We start from the raw sequence: 24,180 nt of genomic DNA on the forward strand, positions 1-24,180 counted from the left end.
TCAGTAAATCTGAGTGAATCTGAATTCTGTCTCAGTCCCCAAAGGAACCTCACCTACAACATCAGGGCCAAGCTGAGGCTGTTTAAATAAGGGTTCCTAGGTATCCAATACCAGGGACCCCGACATTTTAGCCTCCAGTTTTTCTCATAATTCTGTGGTATTCCTATAGCCATTTGGCAATACAAGCCTGTTGTAAGAGGAGGTTGCGGGGGGAGGGGGGATATGCAAGCACTGAAATAATGTTCAGCAGTTTTTTTGGGAAACCACCACCACCACACCACTTGTTAAGGCCAATTGACACTGGTGCTTACAGATCATTATGTGAGACTGCAGTCCCCTTCTCTTTATTGAATTCACTTTCTTTTTGTATTTGGAGATGATCCCTAGGAACTGCTGTGTTTGGGGTCATAGGAGTTGTTCCCCAAAACCACTCTGTTCGTAACTATTTTGATTCTGAGTTGTTTTCTATGAAAAATAGACGTTTATCACTTTTAGGTATTTTGATCTGAAGATGATCCCTAACCTCTTCCAATGATTCAGAATGAACCAATGCATTTCAATGGCCATTCAGTGTCCTTCTTTGTAGTACATCCCCATTGCTGTGGAGAAGGAGGCCATGCAGGTAGGCAGTGGTCAGCCCCAAGCAGGTAGCTGAGCTGAGCACCAGAAGGATTGAGTTTGAGGTCTGGCCAGAGGGATCATCAGTGAGAGTCTTTGAAACTAATATCCTTCTAGAAGCCAGAAAGAACATGAAGAGGAGGCAGAGGACAGCTGTTGTACAGCATCTGTTCTTGGCTGTGAGGGTTTCATTGGGTTGGAGTTTAGGGAAATCTGATCTGAGGGAAAAGCTAGATAGAGTTCATTAGCAGGGAAGTCACTCTTATTCAGAATGGTAACTCAACTGTGGGAATAGTGCACTATCTCTTTAAGGCTTGTTATGCATCTAGTGATGTTCACAAGGACCTGGTTCAGACTCGTTAGAAGACCAGGTATGGGTAGTTCCAAGGAAGGAGATCCCAGCCCTGCTTCATGCAGCACAGTAACTGCAAACTGTCCTTGTTCATTAATAATGTTGTTCCTATAAAGAACCAGTAAGGCCTGCTTCTTCATACAGAAAACAACTCAGTAACTCAGTAAGTGAAGCCATCATAAGCTATCATTACAAAAAGAGGAACCTTATTACTTTATGAAAATAATTCCAATACAAGCCTGTTATTTTTTATTATCTTATCTCAAGTGATGGTGTCATTCCTACGCCTTCACCTTAGTTACCAGGTTAATGAGGTATAAAGGATTCAAAGGGTTAATTATGGAGGCAACAAGTTTTTCATGGTTGAGATGGCTTTGTGGCAGGGAGTTGCACAGTTCAAAGATCTGAATTTTTAAGAAGAGGGAACAGCAGTGGGGAAAATTTGGGATTTCCTCCACATATTGTAGCAGTGGTAGGAAAACCTATGCAGTTGTCCCTCAACAGGATAGCAGAATAAATGAAGGGTCTTCTTTCCTCTAGGGTTCATTGACTAAATGTTATGAGGCACCATCATTTCTTATCAGTCACTCTGATAAACTTTGACTCCCAAGTCCCAACTCCTTTAGAAAATAGGAGCTTGGCTGTGGCCTTCAGTTCAGCAAGGAGCACTACACTCAGTTAAACTGATGATTTCGTATTCTGGTTCTGGCCAGAAATTGCCGCTGGCACTTACTCTCTATGGAAACCTGGAACCCATCTGTTCCTTGTCCTACTGAAGAGCAAAGAAACCTTGTTGTCAGACCTGGAAAACCCAATTCGTGTTGCAGCTCGGAGCCAAGGAAAAAAAAACTACCCTGTCATTATCCAATTCAGTATCATTTGTTAGTTTGGTTTTGTTTTCCCCATGAGAATGGTCCAGTGGATTTTCAGAAAGCCAAAAACAATACTGAAGCAAGTAGGGAAGTGGTTAGATAAACTCCTCCAATTCTGCCATTCAGGTCAGGAGGCAGGACTCCATGACTTTGATCTCTGACAGTTGCTTCTCTTCTGCTTTTTAGGCCAGATTCCATCAATGAATTGCTAAACTGTGTGGGCTTTGTAAGACATACGTTAATAGCCATGCTGCTGTTCTAGAGAAGTGGGAGAAGTCTCCCTCTAGGAAGTATATCAGCAAAATCAGGTGCCAGCCCGGGGAGCCTCCTTAAACTAAGCATAGGCTGTAGATGGATACAGGAGGGCTTCTATCTAGAGAGAAGCTTTGCTGCCTGAGTACTGGGTTGTCCGTGTTTCTGTTGTTGCTTTTGCTTTTTCATTGGGTGTGTGAAGTAGATACAACAAATTGCCAGACAATGGAACCTGCCCCTGTTGTATATGAGGCATATCAGTCAGGGGACTTCCTTATTGGTGGGATGGTTTCTCAGATCACTTCCTATTCCTCAGCATTTTCATTCAAGGAAGTTCCTTGGCAGCAGTTCTCTGACTTTAGAATGTAAGGAATTATTTTTCTCTCTCCTTTCTGCCTCATGCGAAACTGGCCAAATCATAAACACTGCATAGTGTAAATACAACATAATGCCGAAGGAACATTGATATTGTTCTAGGCACTTTAATTTTCAATGGTTAACATGTTTATGTATTCTACCCTGCTTACAAATGACTTTCTCCTCCTGAAATGAGAGATCTCCTTCTGAAGGGTGTGTGTGTGGGGTGGGGGGGGGGTAGTGTTTTCTTTCTTCAGATCATATTTGTATAAGTGTCAGATGTTTGTAGTGTAATGATTTGCAGGCTGAGAAGAATTTAGGGGAAGTATTTGGTGCAAGAAAGACCTAAAGGAACAGTCACCCATGCAGAAGTTTCAAACCATGTTGAAGCGGGGGGGGGGGGAGCAAAGAAACCCCAAGGTTGATACTGGCCAAGAGGAAAACCAATCCATTTCATACAGAAAAGTATGCTGACAGAAATGGAGCCAATGTGGAGCTTGCTACTGAGAAAAGTCTAGAGGAGACAGCATAGTAGGGAGAGCAGAGCACCAAGGTTTGCAGAAGTACCCAGAACCTTAAATACAGAAATTCTAAGGGGGGGGGAAACACCGAAGCCCAATGAGGACTATGTGTGTTCACTTGGCATGTCTAGTATCCCCTGGAAAAGAGAACAGGGAAAAAAGCTGGTGGGGTGGGGATAGATGATAATGCCTGCTTGAGATTCTTACATTTTGCAGTATTCTTGAGGAGGGCAAGGTTCCTTACTGAACTGGAACACTCCTGCTAGGAGGTGAGAGGACACTGCAATGTTTTATCACAGGGACCAATTGTTTCTCCAAATGACAAATGTTACAGCCAAAGAATGGGATGTTCCAGTTGGTAGCAGACTCGCAGAGTACTATACTTGTCTTTTGTTTTGGCTTTTTTCATGCATGTCAGTGACCTGAAAACAGAGCAGGATTTAATGGGACACAACTGATGTACAGAATGAGGACCACTAGTTATTCAATAACGACTTATAGAGATTAAAAACACAGCTCCAGCAATGCATTTAGACTGTAGAAAGTATTCCTATGCCTTTTCCTTGATTCAGCCATTATTCTCTTTTAAACTGTGTGCACAAATCCAGACCTTTTTCTCACCAGGCTAACTTCTGCACCCTTTCTCCTCTGGCATGACTGTGCACTTTCTCTCTCTTGCTCCTTCCTTCACAGTCTTCATGGCAGTTTTATCTCTGCTGCTGGGACACTTTAATATTTTCTCCAGCATTTTAGATAGAATGGAAGCTCATGTTTTTGGCATTTGGACTCAAGTTTTTTTCTTTTTGTGCTACTTTCCCACTCGTTGGCATAATGTTCTCATAATCTCTTTGTACTGAAAACTGCATCTTGTCCACTTTCTGTGATCTTAATATTGACAATGATCATACACACACACAGAGACATACACACATACACACACACACACCTGATTTCATGGTTAAAGGACAACTGGAACAAGGGCATAGGCATTATTTTTATGTGTACCTCTGCATGGCTGCATGGATTTGATGCACAGACACTGAAGCATGAGAGAGGGAGCTGTGTCCCTCAAGACGTTGTTAATCTCTAAGTCCCATCATCCCCAGCCAGAATGGCAAATGCTTAGGGATAATGGTAGTTGTAGCCCAACAATATATGGAAATCCACACATTCTCCCTCCCAGGAGTAAATATGTAAAGATGCTGTATGAAACCGATGTATTTTCAAGAAGACCAGAAAGGGGAGAATGATTTCTGGCACTGCATCAAAACTCTGTGACACAGAGCCAATCTACATGGAAACAGGTTTTGAGGTGGTTCTGTTTAAGTATGGATTTTCATAAAATTGGGTTAGCGCCTCCCGTGCCCAATGGTAGCCTGTAATGCAGTGTATACATTGAAAAACAAATGTTTGCCTGGGGCAAATGAGTAGAACTGAACGTGGTCAGATGGGAGGTGCAGGAAGAGAGGAGGCTTGCCCTCTGCCCCTGCTGCCCCTGCACTCAGTGAAGCTTTTAAAGTCAGTAAGGCTCTGCAAACCTTAGCATTTCCATATGTAACAGCCTCGTTATGCTCCCCTCCCCACTCCTGCACTCTGCGAATATTTAAAAGGACAGGCAGCGATTGAGTGCAGGGTCAAAACAGAGTCTTTTCAACGCAGCAAGGCTGACTCCCATCCCCAAGACAATTAGTTACTTCCAGGTAGGCATAAGCCCCCGCCCCATGCAACGCTTCCCTTCGACAGATCAGTGCCACTTCCACCAGCCCGCGCTGAAGCCAAGTGAGCTCCCACAGACTCCCAAACTGCACTGAAGCCACTGTGACTGGAAACCCCACAACAATAGAGTTTAAATGCACACAGACCAACACACATACACACAGATGTAGGGCAAGAAATGCTGCATTAGCTATGGGGAGGGGGGGTGTCATCTCACATGATTGACTTGGGGACGGAGCAGAACCAGAATAAAATCCTGGTGTGGATGAGCCCGCAGCTTAGGTTCCCAACTACAACATACCAATAATGATGTAGCAAAATGGTTAGGCTCTATTCAGGGGTACCCCTACCGTTAGTCATAGCGTGACACTTACCTCAAGCAGAAGGAGCAAGGGGGGGTCACGGAAATGCACTGAGGCGTTGGGACAATGCATGGGAAAATTGGAATTACACATAAGAAGGTGACCTATATATTACTTCCAAGTAAGAGACAGAGGAGTATTCTTACAATAAGGCATCTAAAATGGAGCAGAAGAGACCAATACCATGGTACAAAAACTGTGTGGGTTGTCGAATTCTCCAATAACAGTTGATGGTTATTTGCAGCGTTGTGACAAAATTCTACCAGCACATCTTGGCCTTGGCTTTTGCTGTCAATGAGATCAACAAAAATCCTAATGTCTTACTGAATGTCACACTTGGATTCCACATCTATGACAGCTACAATGATGCACTGATGACTTATCGTAACACCCTGGATCTTCTCTTCAGATCATCTAGATTTGTCCTCAACTATGAATGTGATACCCACAGAAAACAAATAGCTGTCATTGGGGCACTTGGCTTTGATACTACACTGTACATGGCAACAATCTTAAATACCTTCAAGATTCCACAGGTAGGAAAATTACACGGGGGCCAATCAACATCTCTACAAGCTTTCATTAGCAGTAGTTGTGGCAGCAGGGAAAGCTGATGGGAAAGAGATGGGACTCTGATGGACAATTGACCCTCACCCCTGACACTTTGCTGCCACTGACTTTCTGGGGATCAGAGTCAGAAACCTGCAAATCTATTGTTTGAATGCTATTATGGGTAAATAGGTTGTATATAAGAGTCCTACAATTAAATAAATAAAATAACATGCTTTTGTCATTTGGTAGCTAATACTGTGTGTAGATTAATGATTCTAACTTATCTGCCAGTGTTTGTGTTACATAAAGGATATCTGAAGATTTATTGAATTTAGCATTTTCTTCCAAACACTTCATAATATTTTATCATTTTATTCTTTCAGCTCGCATATGGTTCAATTGCACCAGCAGTGTATGAGATGATGCAGCTCCCTTCTGTTTATCGCATGGTCCCAAATGAAGCCCATCAGTATATGGGAATTATCAGCCTACTTAAGCATTTTGGATGGATATGGATTGGGCTCTTTGTGGTGGATGATGATCAGGGAGAACGTTTCTTGCAGGCCCTGGAGCCATTGCTTTCTAAGAACAGAATCTGTTCAGACTTCATAGAACGAATCCCCAGGCAAGAGCGTTTGCATCCTACACATGAAGTGAATGTTATGGCCCATAATATCTATCAACTTATCAATTTTAGGAAATCCAGAATATTTGTCATCTATGGTGAAACTTTTACATTTATGTATCTGTGGTTTTTTACACATGGTATCGGAATTCCTGAACATAAGGAAAACACATTTGTTGGAAAGGTGTGGATTATAACAGCCCAGATTGATTTTATACTAGGAGGCATAAGCCGGGACTCCGATTTGCAAGTATTCCAAGGTGCCATTTACTTCTCGATTCACTCAAATGAACCTATCGGGTTCCAGAAATATCTTCAGATCCTAAAACCAGATTGGACACAAGCAGATGATTTTCTGGAAGAGTTCTGGGAGCAAGCATTTGGCTGTTCGGTTCCAGATCCCCTGGTGCCGTACAAGGTTGCTGGAAGATGTACTGGGGAAGAGAGGCTGGACACCCTCCTTGGGCATTCTTTTGAAATGCGCATGACTGGCCACAGCTACAGTATTTATAATGCCGTCTATGCTGTGGCGCACGCTTTACATGCCCGGTACTCATCTAGATCCAGTCGCAGAACAATGATGGGTGGCAAAAATGGTGAACTTCAGGAACTGCAGCCTTGGGAGGTAACATCTTCACAATGAAATGGCTTTATTTGAATGAATAGATAAGCCCAAACTTAGGCAGCATCTAACTTTTTGTTCCCCAAATTATTGTTGAATGAGGTCACAGGCATTCATCATCATGGGCTCTCCTTTCTCTGCCCTTCAAGCCTACAAAATAGGAAACAGCAAACTATTATCAGTTTGTCACTCAAAACTATGCTTCAGACTGGAACTTTGTTAGATAAATTTGCATAAAATAATGGTGGGGGGGAGAGAGAGAATCCAGTAATAGTCAAGCTAAAAGTAGAGTGAGTAATACCAATGGGATGTGTTAGTCCTGCCCAACTGGTCCCATTGTTTTTAGTAGGCTTATTCTATCAGTGTCTAAGTCTGGATCCAACCCCATATTACCAGGTTAAGACATTTTGATTGATTTCTGGTATCAAGTGTTCAACATTATTATTGTTTCTCTTTTTTTCTCTCTTTTTTTTTCTCCCCCCCACTTTTTTTTGTTTTGTTTAACTAGCTCCATCCATTTCTTCAAGGCATTTCATTTAACAACTCTGCTGGAGAAAAAGTATCTTTGAATGATAACAGGGAAATGGAAGGTGGATTTGATATAATGAACTTGGTTACATTTCGAAACAAGTCGTTCCTTAAAGTGAAGATTGGATGGGTAGATCCCAATGCTCTGGAAGGGAAATTATTCAGCATTAATGAAGATATGATTGTTTGGCATAGGGGCTATAATCAGGTGTGGATTCAATGGAATTGAAGTGGGGAGGGCCAAAGTGGTGGATGAAACTGACAAGTTCTTCAACAAGTATGGAAAATGGCTCCGCTGGCCTAAAAGAAATAGTGTGTGCTGAGGATTAAAAAATCAAGGATGCTTATAGTAGGAACGCATAGCAGATAGGCAGACTTTTGCAAGATAGACAGAGTAGTGAGTGAGAGAGAGAGAGAGAGAGAGAGAGAGAGATGTCTTGGTACCACACTTTAAGAAGGATGCAGGCAGACTGGTGGGGGTTCAGGGAGGGCAACAAAGATGATCAGGGGACTGGAAACAAAGCCCTATCAAGAGAGACTGAAAGAACTGGGCATGTTTAGCCTTGAAAAAAGAAGACTGAGGGGAGATATGACAGTGCTCTTCAAGTCCTTGAAAGGTTGTCACAGAGTGGAAGGCCAGGATTTCTTCTCGATCATCCCAGAGTGCAGGACATGGAATAATGGGCTCAAGTGACAGGAAGCCAGATTCCGGCTGAATGTCAGGAAAAAATTCCTGACTGTTAGAGCAATACGACAATGGAACCAATTACCTAGGGAGGTAGTGGGCTCTCCCACACTGGAGGCATTCAAGACAAGGCTGGACAGCCATCTGTCAGAGATGCTCTGACTTGGACTCCTGCATGGATCAGGGGGTTGGACACGATGGCCTTGTAGGCCCCTTACAACCCTACTATTCTAGGATTCTATTATACATATATATGCACCTCCATTGGTGCAAATTTAAAAACCCACATTTAACAACAACAACAACAACAACAACAAAATGTGATCCCATTTGCACTGATTTCCATCACCATTAAAACAAGATCGAAAATCTGCATCTTGGATTGACTGACTACCGATGAAGTTAATGCCAGCAAGAGGAAATGGAATGAAATTTGCCAGGACTGAACTGGTAAGATCCCTTGAGATTTCACCCTCAAAATGGAATCCTCATACATCCCTGTGGTGGGCACATCATTATGAGTCAGCACTCAGAAACATCCTTTCATGACTAAGCCGACCCTATCATCATGGGTGACTAGGCTATGTAATGAGGCCATAGCCATCTATCACATCCCAAAACAAAGGGAGATGCGACATTAACATCCCAAATATATGAATTCCTTGCAGTTCATAATTCATTCTTGGCCATCCATGATTTAGTTGTGGGGAAGGAATTGACCTGTTGAATATTTCTGAGACTTGGTGGCTGAGCTGTGTGGACTTCGGCTTACCGAGCCTTTCCCACTGTCCTGGGTGCTCCTTGTGACATCAGTTCAGGTGAGATTGTTTGAACAGGGGGTGTTGCCATCATCCATAGTAGTTCCATTTTCCTCTCTAGCATACCACTGTTTCGTGGATAGACTGAAAGGCCTATATGCGGTGCTAGGTCGAAGATACCGTTAGGGAGGCTGCTGGGCATCAGGATGGGTGGTACACCAGCAGCATCCCTCCCTGAGTAAGCTGAGGTGTTCTCTGCCTTGATGCCAGAGGAACCCAGGAGAGTGATCCTGGCGGACTTCAACATTCACATCTGGGCTGCTTCTAGGGGATTATCTTGGGACTTCATGGCCCCCATGGCAACCATGGGGGTGCCTCAATTGTTGTCAGCCCTGCTCACAGACCAGGACATACCTTCAGTTTTGTATTTGCCCCATGTTGTGACATGGATGGTCTGGAAAGGGGGAGGGGTCCAAATAATCCCTTTGTTCTGGTCAGGCCGTTTCCTGGTGGTCTTTGGACCCATTATTCCAGTTTGCATGCTCTGCAGGGGTGGTGGACCAGCTAGGGTGTTCTTCCTCCAGAGACTAATGGAACCGACGGATCCCTGAGTGTGCTGGGCAAGTTTCCATTGGACCCAGCTGGCAATCCACTTGATGCCCTGGTGTCACTATGGAATGGTGAGATAAACAGAGCTACCAAGAAGATAACTTCTGAGTGCCCTACCTGACATTGTGGGGCCCGTTCATCTCCTGGCATCCCAGGAAGGTGTGAACAATGAAACGAGCTGGGCAAGGACTAAAGCACCAACAGTGCAAGATCCACTTTGAAGCTGAGCGAACACATGGTAGAGCACATAATTGCACCTATTGCATAGCAATGAGGGAAGCAAAGAAGGCTTATTTTGTTGTTTCCATTGCATCCTCTAATTACCTCTCTCTCTCTCTCTCCCTCTCTGCACGCATGTGTGTGAAAACTGAGAGATTCCAAGTGTTGGTAGGATAAAAACCCAGGCAAAGGGGCATGATGGGAGAGAATCTCTGCTTCCAAAATTGCAAATGTGCCCATGAAAGCCCCCTCCCAACTACAAATGTGCCCATGTGACTGCAGTTCCCTACTCCTGCAGTAATGCATCCAACCATGAGCTCAAATGATTCTTCCCCAAATGGCTCAATAAAGCTAGCGGAATGACACAGTAGGTCAGTTCTGTGCTGAACGCGTCTTTAAGCGGGGGACTGGTGCCTGGACCCCATAAGGAGGTAGTGAGCTGGCCACTCCAAAGGAGATCTACCCTGGACCCAATAGTTCTCAAGAAATACTGTGCTGCTACAAATAGGCCAGGTGGTCCCCGTATGGCACCAATGCAGCCCAAGGCACCTTCCTTGCTTCTTCCCAAGCACCCTTCCCCTTCTGATTTCAAATAATGTATTTTCTTACTGGCAGCTGGGATTACTTCACAGTGAAATCAATAGGTCTAGCCACAGTCATCTCCATTTCCCATCATTGTCTCTTCCCTTCATGTGGGTCTCTGAGACATTCTTAAGAAATGAAGGCTGTGGTCTCAGCACTGCAATTAGCCCCCAAGAAAAGGGGGAATGACAAAGAGACCCCTCAAATGAAGCCATGACTGTCAATTAAGCTATAATCCATATGAAGGAATGTATGTAAATAAATGACTGCTGATGTTGTGTAACATTTGAATTTTCTGTGTGACCTCTGAAAGGCTATAATGTATTTGTGTAGGCCTGAGGCCTAGTATTGTTACTGTGTTGAAGGCCTGTGTTAGTCCTTGGTGACAATTCCTGAATTGACATAGTTGGGACTAGGAATGTACGAAAGTCACTTACCTTTTCGCAGATGTGATTCGCGGTGGGGGAGGAGGCACTACATCCCTCCCTGCAGAATCCTCCCTGGCCGGTTCTGCTCCGCGGCGGCTCCACGGAGCCGCCGGGCAGGGCAGTCCACAGCTGGAGTTCCGGCTGTGGCTGGGCTGCTGCAGATACAAATGGCAGCCGCCGTAACGGCTGCCATTTGCGTCCTGCCAGGCTGCCGTGATAGGCTATGTAAGTATTTACGTAGCCTATCATGGCAAAGAGCAGGGACGCAAATGGCAGGCGCTATGCCGTTTGCGCCGCTGCTCTTTCTGTGATAGGCTACGTAAGTATTTATGTAGCCTATCACAGTAAAGGCAGCCACGCAAATGGCATAGTGGCCGCCATTTGCGTGGCTACATTTACCATGATAGGCTACGTCAATACTTATGTTGCCTATCACGGCAGCTTGGCAGGACGCAAAAGGCGGCCACAGCAGCCAGCCGAAAGAACAGATGCCGACGCCGCCACCCCAGGTAAGTTTTGTTCCGGGGGGATTCCGCGGGGTGGTGGCGGTGGGAAGCCGTTCCTCCATGGGTTTCAGGGGGGGCAAATGCCAGTGCATTCGGCCTCACTGAAATCCGTGGTGGAATTCTCTGCCATCCCTACTTGGGACTAGGGATGTACGAAAGTCACTTACCTTTCGCAGATTATGTTGATGGTGGGGGGGAGGGGCTCTGTCCCTCTCCCCGGAATCCTGGATGGGGGGGAGGCACTCCGTGCCTCCCCTCCCCAGAATCCTTGCCGGCCGGCTGTGCTCCGCAGGGATTCTGCTGAGCCGCTGGCCAGCTCCGCCTCCGTTTGCATCCCTGCAGTCAGCCATGATAGGCTACGTAAATGTTTATGTAGGCTATCACGGCTTTTTTTTTTTTAACTGGAAATGGCGGTGGTGGCAGCTAGTCAGAAGACCAGCTGCCGCAGCCACCACTGCCGCACCACCGCCGGAGCCGCCGCCGGAGCCACCGCCGCCAGGAAGTCTCGTCCCGGGGGCAGCGGGGGGGGCAGACTGTTCCGCCACCGATTTCAGGGGGCCGAATGCGCTGGCATTCGCCCTCCCCGAGATCCGTGGCGGAATTCTCTGACATTCCTACTTGGGACTGCCTTTGAAAACAGTCCACAAACTCCAAAATAGTCCAAAATAGGGCAGCGAGATTGTAAACAGGGACTGGTCAATAAGATCACATTACAAAAGTACTTTTCCAGCTGCACTGGCTGCTAGTCCATTTCTGGACCTGATTCAAAGTGCTCGCATTAACATTCGAAGCCCTTAACGGCTTGGGGCCAGGTTATCTGAAGGATCGCCTCCCCCATATGTGCCTGCCTGGATCCTAAGATCATCTTCTGGGGTCCTTCTCTGTGAACCCCTGCCAAAAGAAGTGAGGCGGGTAGCTACTAGGAGGAGGGCCTTTGCTGTTGTGGCACCCTGGCTGTGGAATGAGCTCCCTAGTGAGGTTCGCCTGGCACATACATTGTATTCCTTCTTCCACCAGGTGAAGACCTTTTTATTTGCCCAGGCATTTTAGCATCTTAGCTTTCTAGTCTTTTAGCTTTGCTGTTCTAAATCAGTATTTTAGATCTCTGCATTGCTTCCCCGCCTTTTCCCCAGGACTGGGACACAAGGCAGCTTACAAAAATTAAAACATATACAATTAAAACATATGAAAATATACAAAAGTTAAAATACAAATTAAACATCAATACAATTAAAATTATATTAAAACATTGAAACAGCATTTTAGCAACTTACCACCAGGTTCCAACTATGTCCCAAAGGCCTGCTGGAACAAGAATGTTTTAGTGAGCCTCAGGAAACACATCAAGGAGGGAGCCATCCTAGCCTCCCTGGGAAGGATGTTCCTCAGCCGTGGGGCAGCCACTGAGAAGGCCTTCTCCTGGGTTCCCACCAAACGTGCCAGTGACAGTGGTGGAACTGAGAGAAGGGCCTCCCCAGGAGATCTCAGGGCATGGACAGGTTCATAAGGGAGGATATGGTGTTTCAGATAACCTGGACCAGAGCCATATAGGGCTTTATAGGTCATAGCCAGCACTTTGAATTGTGCCCGGAAACAGACTGGGAGCCAGTGAAGCTGTTTTAACAAGGGAGTTGTATGCTCCCTGTAACCAGCCCCACTCAACAGTCTGGGTTTTATTCTGCCTTTATACTGGTTGTATTGTTATATTGTGGGTTTAATGTTTTTATATTTTATATTGTTTATTGTGTGTGTTTTGGTTTTAATTTTTGTGAACCTCCCAGAGAGCTTCAGCTATTGGGCGGTCTAGAAATGAAATGAAATGAAATGAATAAATGAATGAACAAATAAATTTATTAAGCTTTAGTACAGTAGGATTATTGACAGCTACTTGGCTATCCTTACTAGGGATGTACGAAACACTTACCTGGTTTCGTCCAGGGACATCCACGGTGTGTGGGGGGAGGTGCTCCGTCCCTCCCCCCAAAATCCTTGATGGGGGGGAGGCGATCCGTTCCTCCCCTGTGGAGTCCTGTCCGGCCGGCTCCGCTCTGCAGCCAGGCCGCGGAGCCGCCAGCAGGGCCAAACCGCAGGAGGTCCTCCAGCTGCTGCCGGGCTGCTGTGGACGCAAATGGTGTCCTGAGTAAGGAACGCCATTTGCGTCCCTATGGTAGCCCGTGATAGGCTACATAAATATTTAGGTAGCCTATCACAGCTAAAGCAGGAACACAAATGGCGTAGGGGACAGAATTTGCGTTCCCGCTTTAGCCGTGATAGGCTACCTAAATATTTACGTTGCCTATCGCGGGCTACCATAGGGACGCAAATGGCGACCCCTACTCAGGATGCCATTTGCGTCTGCAGCAGCCCGACAGCAGCTGGAGCCACCTCCGCCGTCGGATCCGCCGCCAGAGACGAAGCCTCAGCCGGAGCCGCAGTCAGGTAGGCTCCGTTTCACGGGGCTTTTGCGGGGTGTTGGGGCGGGTTGCTCCATTCCGCCATGGATTCAGGGGGGCGAATTCACTGGAATTAACATCCCTAATCCTTACCTTTGTGGATTGAAACACTCAGCTGAGTCAGCCATTTCTTTTCTTCAGACCCCAAATATTCCTCAGCGAGCCAGCATACTGTATTCAAAAAAAATATTTATTTATTTATTCATTCATTCATTTCATTTCTATACTGCCCAATAGCCAATATACTGCCCAATAGCCAATATACTGCCCAATAGCCGGATGTACGGCTGCTGGCAGAGCCGGCCGGCGGCTCCGCAGAATCTCTGCGGAGCACAGCCGGCTGGCCAGGATTCCGGGGGGGGAGGGATTCTTTTCAAAGCTTTATTCCTCTTTTACAACTTAACAACTCTACTGTTAGCAACTAGATATGAGCAGCAGATTACCTATGCCCTAAGTTGGAACAGTTGGTCCCCGTTTGAAAGGGAATCACTGGCAGACCCTGAACTTATGGGCTAGGGAGAGTCCCTCCCATTTTCCCTTGGATCCTCAGGGTGCAACCATTGTTTGTGCGCCAACTGGGCACTACGCCTCCTTTCTGCACCCTCCATTTGGCGCCGCTCCCTGCGTTTGCGTCGCGAGTCCAGCAAGTCTGCTTCCCATGCTCTGTCACTCCCAGGACTGCTATCTATGCTAGGAATGCCGGTGGGAGGAATCTCTGTCAGCTGTTGGCCCTGGGAAGGATGAGCATGCTCCTCTCCCGGGAGCGGCTCCTCTTCCTCAGAATCAGAACTACTCTGGGATTCTATGGGCTCAGTGTCCACCCTGACGGTGCATGAGCGATTCCCAAGTCAAGGACATAGGCTCATTGCCTGTTCTGGATGGGGTTGCACTCCCTCGGAAAGATCAGGTCTGTAATTTGGGGGTACTCCTCAATCCATCACTGTCGTTGGAGGCCCAAGTGGCTGTGGTGGCTCAGAGTGCCTTTTACTAGCTTTGGCTGGCTCACCAGCTATGGGCTTTGCTGGACAGGGATAGTTTAGCCCCAGTGGTACAGGTGGTAATAACCTCAAGACTGGATTAGTGCAATGTGCTCTATGTTGGACCCTTAAGGCTGCTCCAGAAGCTGGAGAATGCAATTGCTCAGCTGTTATCGGGAGCTGCCCCTTTTCAGCATGTAACTCCTTTGCTGAGGGAACTATTCGTTTTCTATTTCCTATTTGTTTCCTGGCCAGGTTTAAGATTTTGGTACTAGTGTACCAAGCCCTAACCAACTTGGGACCAGGATACTTAAAGAGATACTTAAGAGGTTCTCCCAAACTGCCCAGTCACTAAGGTCATCAGAGGACATTGTGCCTGATTGGAGTCTACCCAAAGAAAAGCCTTCAGTGTGGTGGCCCCCTTCCTCTAGAATTCCCTGCCTCTGGAAGTCAGGCAGGCACCAACACTGGGTTGTTTTCAGTGCCTCCTGAGAATAGCTCTTTTCCAGGAAGCCTGCTTTGGTAAAACAGCCCCATTTATTTGGCACTGTTCTTAAAAATAATTATTATAATATTGTGTTTTATTCACTTTATCTTTGTATCATTTTTCTCTTTTTGTTCACCACTCTGGAATCTTTTTGAGAAGTGCAGAGGTGTACAAATGTTCTAAACAAACAGACAAACAAACAAACAAATGTCAAGTGATTACTTGTTTATTTCTACATCTTAGGGCAGTGTCTTATTTGACACTAGTGCTAAAGTAAATTATGTTGTGCTACTTTAAGTGACTCCCAATAGCATTTTCTGGAACAACAGTTTTTCCAGGGGAACCCGCCACTCCAGCAAATGGTATTGGCATTGTGCTAGATGTCACTTATGGTAGAACAACATAATATACATTAATGCTATTGTTGAATAGGATACTGCCCTTATACATCATTTGTATATATTATATATACTTTTTATGATCACATTTTATTTCTGATATTTCCCATCCTAAACACTCTTGATCTTTATGGATAGGCCCTACCCGTTTCTGTTTGTAGTGAGTCCTGCCACCCTGGTTTTCAGAAGAGAAAGAAGGAAGGGGAGAAATTTTGCTGCTATGATTGTAATCTATGTCCAGAAGGAAAGATTTCATTTGAAATAGGTAGGTGATGTGATGCATGAAATCTTCCAGCAAATAGGGTTAAAACTAGAGCTCCAACATATTTTTCAACCATTCTCTTTCAACTTGATAGAAAAGAAAATATTTCCATAAAGTAATTCAAAGGAGAGGACAATTTTAAAGAAATTCTTATGGGTTGGGTTCAGGGTTCATGTGCGGACTTTACTTATGATGCAACTCTATTCACATCTTTTCCCTGTCTTTGTACAATCCTCTCTCCAGCAGCCTGTAGCCTCCTCGGCTTACCACACTTGAATTAAAGCCCAGGGAAAGAGACCATAGCACGCTTCTTCTTATGGGCCTCTTTTTTTTCTTTTCTTTTTTAGTTTAGTTTAGTTTAGTTTAGGAAGGGCCAGCAGCCTGGGGTATCCCTCTCTATACCACAATATCTTCTCACACTATCGACATCATATGTGAAACTTCAAGAGAGGTCAGAACAGAAACAATGATTCCAATGTGCAAATTATTCAGGGAAACTGGCTACCATTCACATATGCCTCATCATTCTGATCCCTCACTCTTCCCCCCCCAGATGTGGATGACTGTTCTGCATGTCCAGAAGATCATTATCCAAACAAGGACCAAGACCGATGCATCCCCAAAGTTATAAGCTTTCTGTCCTATGAAGAACCATTGGGGAAAAGTTTAGTTTCAGTTGCTCTTTCTTTTTCCTTGATGACAGTCTTGGTGCTGCAAACATTTATTAAGCACAGAGACACCCCCATAGTCAAAGCCAACAATCGGGGCCTCACCTACACTCTCCTCATCTCTCTCCTGCTCTGCTTCCTCTCTTCTCTGTTATTCGTTGGACAGCCTGGGAAACTGAGCTGCCTCCTCCAACAACCGGTTTTTGGTTTGATCTTCTCAGTAGCTGTTTCTTGTGTGTTGGCCAAAACCATCACTGTGGTTGTCGCTTTCATGGCCACCAAGCCCGGGTCCCGCTTGAGGAATTGGGTGGGGAAACGGTTGTCCAACTCCATTGTCCTTACGTGTTCTGCAATTCAAGCTGGCATTTGTGTTGTGTGGCTCAGAACCTCTCCATCCATCCCAGAATTAGACATGCACTCAATCACTGAAGAAATCATTGTGAAATGTAATGTAGGATCTGCCATCATGTTTTCTCTTGTCCTAAGCTACATGGGACTTCTGTCCCTCATCAGCTTCACTGTGGCTTTCATAGCCAGGAATTTGCCAGATGCTTTTAATGAAGCCAAGTTTATCACCTTCAGCATGCTGATTTTTTGCAGTGTTTGGTTGTCTTTTGTTCCACCCTATGTAAGCACCAAGGGCAAATACATGGCAGGTGTGGAGATCTTCTCTATCTTGGCCTCCAGTGCTGGATTATTATGCTGTATCTTTCTCCCAAAATGTTATATTATTCTCTTCAAGCCTGAGCTGAACAACAGGGAGAAGCTAATGAGGAGAAAAAATTAAGCATCACTCTGCTCAATTAGATGTATTACTTCTGTGTTGTCTAATACATTGAGGCAGTGGGCATAAAGATAAGAGATAACAGATATCCCACATCAAACCATCTTATTCACACATCACCTCTGTCTATCTTGAGAGGTAGGATTAAGACATTAGGGGCACAATGCTATCCAGAGAGTTGGCAGCATCCAAACTTTGAGGATCCAATGCAGGGCAGGAGGAGAATGGCAGTTTTGTGCTCCAGCAACCCTGCATTTCTGCTACATAGGCGATTTCACCCATCTAACAGTAGCGTCTTGGAAGGAGGCTGGGGTGGAAATAGGAAATGGCATAAGGCAGCCACCTTGGTCTTCTCCCCTACCTGCCCCTGGGAGCACACCTTTTCTCTATCTCTGCACTCCATTTTGCAAAAGCATGGTGAGGTAGCCAGCACAGTTCTTTCCATGCAGGCTATGAGGGGGATGGGAGGAGAAGGGAGCATGGTTTCCTTTTCTGAGCTTGAAGCCCTGTCTCCAAGGTAAGGATGAACGAAAGTCCCTTACCTGTTCCCGCAGCTTGCTTCGCGGTGGGGGGGAGGCGCTTCGGTTCACCCCCTGAAGTTCTTGGCAGGGAGGGGAGGTGCCCCGCCCCTCCCGGCTGAAATTCAGGCCGGGGGGGAGGCGCCCCATCCTTCGCTGCCGAAATTCAGGCCGGGGGGAGCGCCCCATCTCCCCAGCCACGAAATAAAAAAAGTAAATTTAAAAAAACCACACACACACGTGATAAGCTACATAATGATTTACGTAGCCTATTGCGGCTAGATTTTCAAAGTCAGCCATGATAGGCTATGTAAATCTTTACGTAGCCTATCACGGGTGACTTTGAAAAAAAAAAAAAGCACGTACGCAAATGGTGGCACCCATGGGCATAGCGTTGCCCTTATTTTCACCGTAGTCTACGTAAATCTTTATATAGACTACCCCTGCCCAAACAAGGAACACAAATGGCGGCGCCCATGGGTGCCGCCATTTGCGTACACGCTTTTTTTTTCTTCAAAGTCACCCGTGATAGGATACGTAAAGATTTACGTAGCCTATCATGGCTGACTTTGAAAATCTAGCCGTGATAGGCCATGTAAATCGTTACATAGCCTATCACGTGTGTGTGTGTTGTTTTTTTTTACTTTACTTTGTAATGGCAGCGGCGGCAGCCGGTCGGAAGACCGGCCGCCGCCCCCACCCCTGCTGAGACACCGCCAAAATGCCGCCAGGACCCGCCGCCGAGAGGGACATTCGAAGGAGTTAAGTCCCATCCTGGGGGTGGCGGGGGGGTGGCGGAGAATTTCACCACCAATTTCGGGGGGCCGAATGCATTGGCATTCAGCCTCCTGGAGATTTGAGGAGAAATTCTCCGCCATCCCTACTCCAAGGTTGGAACCAGGAAACCAAACTTTTTTTATCCCCACCTCCCCGATGCTGTCTAGTGGGCATAGCATTGCTCTCTAGGAGTTCTTTCATGAGCCTGGTTTGGAACAACTGCTGTTTCATTCTTCCTCCCCCAAAACTGGTTATGTCAGCAAGCATTTCTACTTGGCTGTGCCTGAGGGAACACAACTTAGGTCCAAGGTTCAACTACCATTTTGGCTCATCCTCTCCCCAAATTGTTGCTTCAGTGTTCCTTCCAGATCAAATATGTAACTTTATGTTACCTTACAAGCACATACCTGTATTTCCTTGCTTTCCTCTGCCTTCCGTCCCCCCCCCCCATTTCCCTTTGTATCAGTCCAAGGATTGCAAATGGCTGGTGCAAATGGCTGTGGATTTTTTCAGTTTATTTTTTTAAAGTAAATAAATAAATACGGATTTTTCAAAATTCACTTTTCTTTTTTCATATCTCAGGAGGAATGAGCTGTATCTTTTTTAAAAAATCTAAATGCAGGTGAAACCAAAGCTAACAATTCCCTCCCCCTCCCCCTTATTTGTGGGAACAGTACATTGTGACTTTAAGACTTGATGTGTTAATGTTCATGATACCAGTAAGAACTGGTTGAAGCTGATATAGTGCTAACTGGTATACAGATGGAGAAACCAACTCTAGAAAGAGCTCCATGTACCAGAGCAAAAATTTATTCTTACTTTTTCATAAAAGGTGTTTCTTTGAAAATGAAAAAAGAATATTCCATTGTTTTTAATTATTTCCTGTATTTATTCTTTTATTCATTTCATTTTTATACTGCCAAATAGCCAAAGCTCTCTGGGCAGTTCATAGAGAGATTCACACTACAATAATTCATGGTATGGTTAGTTTAATTCATAGTATGGTCAGTTGCCTCCTTGCTTGCCATAATCTTGCTCTTTTGAGATCTAAAAATTTCTGCCATTTATATAATGGTACACCCTTCATCTACCAAGTAATAACTATGCTTCATAAAAGTCTTTATAATCATCTTCAGTTCTGCATCTGACACTTTTCTTTGTGTAATAGTTATAAATTCAAGCTGTCTCTATAATTGTACAGCCATGCTGGACTTCCTGTGCAAAATTACCAGGACCCTGATGTTCACTGTGAAGAAAAGTCTAGAGTTGGATCTCTGCACGATCTCAACTCCTTTAGTGCAGGGATGATGTTGCTTACAGGAGATTTCAGCTCAGTAAATAATCCTGCTTTGGTCAAATCTGCAATCAAAGTGAAACTAGCTGGAGGAAGCCAGGAAATCAGTTAAAGTGTATGACTCCATCCTGCAAAGTTGCTGATCATCATTTTGAAGGAATTCTTACAGGCGAAGACAAAGCCTAACCCATATCCACAACTCCATCTTCCTCTTCATTAGAGCTGGGTGAGTGAGAAGAAGATTGCTAGGTTGGTTATTACCCTGCACTTAAAGTCACCAAGTGGTTGAATTCTAAAAAGGAATGAATAAAGATCTCCTAAAACTAACCTTTCTTTGACTGGACAAACTGCTTTCTGGGCATTTACATTCATGGTTTCTGCTGTAGGAGTATTAGAATATATGAAATGTATACACATGGGTGCACATGCATATATTATAAACATATATATTAACCATATATGTGTGATAGGGCTGTGTACTGCCTAGGGGTGCACGAAAGTCACTTACCTGGTCTCGCAGCTTGCTTCGCGGTGGGGGGGAGGCGCTTCGCTGCTCCCCCCGAAGTTCAGGCCGGGGGGGGAGGCTTCCCGCCTCGCCCGGCCGAAATTCAGGCCGGGGAGAAGCGCCCCGTCTCCCCGGCTGCGAACTTCAAAAGAAAAAAAAAAACGCCCCTGTGATAGGCTATGTAACGATTAACGTAGTCTATCATGGCTAGATCTGCAAAGTCAGCTGTGATAGGCTACATTAATCGTCACGTAGCCTATCACGGGTGACTTGAAAAAAAAAAAAAGTGCGTACACAAATGGCGGCCCCCATAGGGAGCCGCCATTCGCATTCCTTATTTGGTCCCTGTAGTCTACGTAAAGATTTACGTAGACTATGGCGAAAATAAGGGCAACGCTAAGAACTCCCACCCTAGTTGAATATGGTGTGCATAGAGAAGAACAGAATGCAATACATTGTGAGAGGCCTGTGCATGGGAATTAAAACATCATGCGACGTGCGGGGCTTGATGAAGCCAGGGCTGGAATTAAAATCACTGGAAGAAACATGAACGATCTCAGATATGCAGATGATACCACTTTGATGGCTGAAAGCGAGGAGGAACTGAGGAATCTCATGACGAAGGTGAAAGAAGAAAGTGCAAAAGTTGGGTTGCAGTTAAACCTCAAGAAAACCAAGATTATGGCAACCAGCTTGATCGAGAACTGGCAAATAGAGGGAGAAAACATGGAGGCAGACAGGCAGACACTGACTGCAGCCAGGAAATCAGAAGATGTTTACTTCTTGGGAGGAGAGCAATGAGAAATCTGGATAAAATAGTGAAGAGCAGAGACATCACACTGACAACAAAGGTCCACGTAGCAAAAGCAATGGTACTCCCTAACCTATGGCTAGAGCTGGACCATAAAATCCTGCTAGATTTTAAAATCCTCTAGCATAAATCCTGCTAGAGCTGGACCATAAGGGAGGCTGAGCAAAGGAAGATAGACAGGGATGTACAAATCCCTTACCTGGCTCCGCACCGGGGCATCCATGGTTGGGGGGAGGCACTCCGTCCCTCACCCTGGAATGCTCCCCGGCCGGCTCCACTCCCCGGCCAGCTCCACTCCGCGGCGGCTCAGCGGAGCTGCCAGCCAGGGCTGGCCGCAGCCAGAGTTCCGGCCACGGCTGGGCTGCTGCAGCTGCAAATGGCATTGTCCTTGCAAGCAACCATGATAGGCTACGTAAGTATTTACATAGCCTATCACAGCAAAGAGCAGGGATGCAAATGGCAGCCACTACGCCATTAGCGCCCCTGCTCTTTGCCGTGATAGGCTATGTAAGTATTTACATGGCTTATCACGGTAAAGGCAGCCATGCAAATGGTGGCCACTACGCCATTTGCATGTCTGCCTTTACCGTGATAGGCTACGTAAATACTTACATAGCCTATCATGGCTGCAAGAATGCAAATAGCGGCTGCAGCAGCCTGGCCGCAGCCAGCCGGGAGACCAGCCGGAGCCGCTGCTGCCTGAGCCGCTGGCGGAGCCACCGCCACCACATCTGCCCCAGGTAAGTTCCATCCCAGGGGGATTCCATGGGGTGGCGAGGGGCAGAAGGCCATTCCACCATGGATTCCATGCGGACGGATTCTAAAGAATCATGAGAAGACAGGATACCCTGGAGAAGATGCTGATGCTAGGGAAAGTGGAAGGCAAAAGGAAGAGGGCCGACCAAGGGCAAGATGGATGGATGATATTCTGGAGGTGACGGACTCGACCTTGGAGGAACTGGGGGTGGCAACGGCCGACAGGAAGCTCTGGTGTGGGCTGGTCCATGAAGTCATGAAGAGTCAGAAGCGACTGACTGAATAAACAACAACAACAACAAACTTTACTCTGAGTTGCTTATGACGGGAGGACTCCTGGACTCAGGACCCACTCACCCACTCACTCACCCAACTTGCCAGGATTCAGCTTGAGTTAACTGGCACTCATCCAGCCCATTACTGAGTCTATTCAGAACTTGCACAGCCTCTCCTGATTCAGATGTCACAAGGTGATCGAGCTGCATGTCATCAGCATGCTGATGGCATTTAGCTCCAAATCCCTGATGGCAGCTCCCAGTGGACATCTATATAACACACACACACATGGGAGGGGGGAACCAGCTCAAGACAAACCTCCATGCATCACAGTAAATGTTATCTGTACAATTTAATTTATAACGTTCCTTGAAAAAATATCTTAAGCATTGCTTCTTTATAGAGAAAGCAGCAATACAATAATTCATAATATAAATGGATTTACATTACTTTTCCTTTTGACCTTCTTACATGATCTAATCCTTTAGAGGTCCAGGAATTTTTAAAAAAATTCCTGCTATTTATTTAATTGTCCATCCTTCACACACCAAATAATAACCACACTACATCTTTGGGTCTGTATATTCTGCTGAGATCCAGTATGTGGCAAGAAAAAACCTTCCTAAGAATTCTAAATTTAGACTTTTTGTATCATTGCACAGCCCTATCAGAGACTCAGTTCATGTACAGATGTGAAGCAGCCCTCCTCCATAGAACATCTTAGGATAGAGTCACTGAAGTTCAATATATGTATGAATCACTCCTTAATGGAAGGAATGTTGTTGGTAGTGGGGAGACAGCAGCTCAGTCCTTCTTCACACATATCTGGAATAAAATCAAAAGTAACAGGAGATCCTGGAGGAAGCCAGGGAATCAATTTACACAGCACAATTCCATCTTTTACCGCTGCCAGTTATCATTTCTCAGGTTATATATTCCCCTTCAGTTAAAGTCAAAATCCAGTCAAATTCTTAAGAAAAAATGAATAAATCTCACCAGAAACTAATCTAGGTCTGATAGGAAAAAATGGTTTGTGTGCATTTGCATCAATGTTTTTTTAGTCTACCAGTGTTATGGTATATGATATATATGGTCATGTATGCACACACAGGCATTACACAACTAGAAATTACTTCAGTGTGGCCTAGAATTAGTGCAGTATAGAAATAGAAATATAAGGCATAGGTTATGAAAATCCTGCTAAAAAAAAGTGTCTGCAGCAGCTTAGCAAGGGGACACAGTAAGGCAGGGATGGAGAACTTAACTTGGATAACGGGGCCAGATTGTCCCCTATCCCTTCTGTGGGCCACATGTAGGGGTGGACGAAAGTCCCTTACCTGTCTTCGAAGGACGTTCGCGGTGGGGGGAGGCGCTTCGCTGGTACCCCCGCGAAGTTCCGGCCGGGGGGGGAGGCTTCCCGCCTCGGCCCAGCCGAAATTCAGGCCGGGGAGGAGGCTTCCCGCCTCGCCCGGCCGCGAACGCGAAAGTTTAAAACAAAAACAGAAACACCCCCTGATAGGCTACGTGACGATTCACGTAGCCTATCACGGCTAGATCTGCAAAGTCAGCCGTGATAGGCTACGTCAATCGTCACGTAGCCTATCACGGGTGACTTTAAAAAACAAAAAAAAAAGCGTGTATGCTAATGGCGGCCCTCATAGGGACCCGCCATTTGCGTTCCTCATTTAGTCGCTGTAGTCTACGTAAAGATTTACGTAGACTATGGCGAAAATAAGGGCAACGCTAAGAACTCCCACCCTAGTTGAATATGGTGTGCATAGAGAAGAACAGTATGCAATACATTGTGAGAGGCCTGTGCATGGGAATTAAAACATCATGCGACGTTTGATGTTTGAAAAAAAAAAAAAAGCGCATACGCCAATGGCGGCCCCCATAGGGAGCCACCATTCGCGTTCCTTATTTAGTCGCTGTAGTCTACATAAATGTTTAAGTAGACTACGGTGAAAATAAGGGCAACGCTTATTTTTACCGTAGTCTACGTAAATCTTTACATAGACTACAGCGACCAAATAAGGAACGGGAATGGAGG

At 45.6% G+C, this 24,180-nt stretch overlaps 2 protein-coding genes across 2 annotated transcripts; both read left to right on the top strand.

Moving 5' to 3' along the window:
* The first annotated feature begins 2,193 nt into the window (after nucleotides 1–2,193).
* LOC146342866 (vomeronasal type-2 receptor 26-like) lies at nucleotides 2,194–5,920 on the top strand. The gene is made up of 3 exons (XM_084808047.1): nucleotides 2,194–2,459; nucleotides 5,295–5,586; nucleotides 5,912–5,920. The coding sequence occupies exons 1-3, from the start codon at nucleotides 2,194–2,196 to the stop codon at nucleotides 5,918–5,920; spliced, it is 567 nt and encodes a 188-aa protein (XP_084664173.1).
* A 68-nt stretch (nucleotides 5,921–5,988) lies between these two features.
* Nucleotides 5,989–17,196, top strand: LOC146342867 (vomeronasal type-2 receptor 26-like). Its single transcript, XM_084808048.1, has 4 exons — nucleotides 5,989–6,852; nucleotides 7,358–7,585; nucleotides 15,618–15,744; nucleotides 16,295–17,196. The coding sequence occupies exons 1-4, from the start codon at nucleotides 6,022–6,024 to the stop codon at nucleotides 17,194–17,196; spliced, it is 2,088 nt and encodes a 695-aa protein (XP_084664174.1). The 5' UTR covers nucleotides 5,989–6,021.
* Nucleotides 17,197–24,180: the final 6,984 nt, after the last annotated feature.

Source organism: Heloderma suspectum, chromosome 6 (genome assembly GCF_057233095.1).
Source record: "Heloderma suspectum isolate Gila_16-S chromosome 6, 16-S_ref, whole genome shotgun sequence".
NCBI classification, from domain to species: domain Eukaryota; kingdom Metazoa; phylum Chordata; class Lepidosauria; order Squamata; family Helodermatidae; genus Heloderma; species Heloderma suspectum.

Excerpts from the sequence above, each read along its gene's own strand:
- LOC146342866 (XM_084808047.1), top strand. The coding sequence starts at position 2,194 with ATGGATACAGGAGGGCTTCTATCTAGAGAGAAGCTTTGCTGCCTGAGT. Across the intron at positions 2,460-5,294 it reads CAGTTCTCTGACTTTAGAAT|CGTTGTGACAAAATTCTACC; the intron begins GTAAGGAATTAT and ends GGTTATTTGCAG.
- LOC146342867 (XM_084808048.1), top strand. The coding sequence starts at position 6,022 with ATGATGCAGCTCCCTTCTGTTTATCGCATGGTCCCAAATGAAGCCCAT. Across the intron at positions 6,853-7,357 it reads AGGAACTGCAGCCTTGGGAG|CTCCATCCATTTCTTCAAGG; the intron begins GTAACATCTTCA and ends TTGTTTAACTAG. Across the intron at positions 15,745-16,294 it reads AAAGATTTCATTTGAAATAG|ATGTGGATGACTGTTCTGCA; the intron begins GTAGGTGATGTG and ends TTCCCCCCCCAG.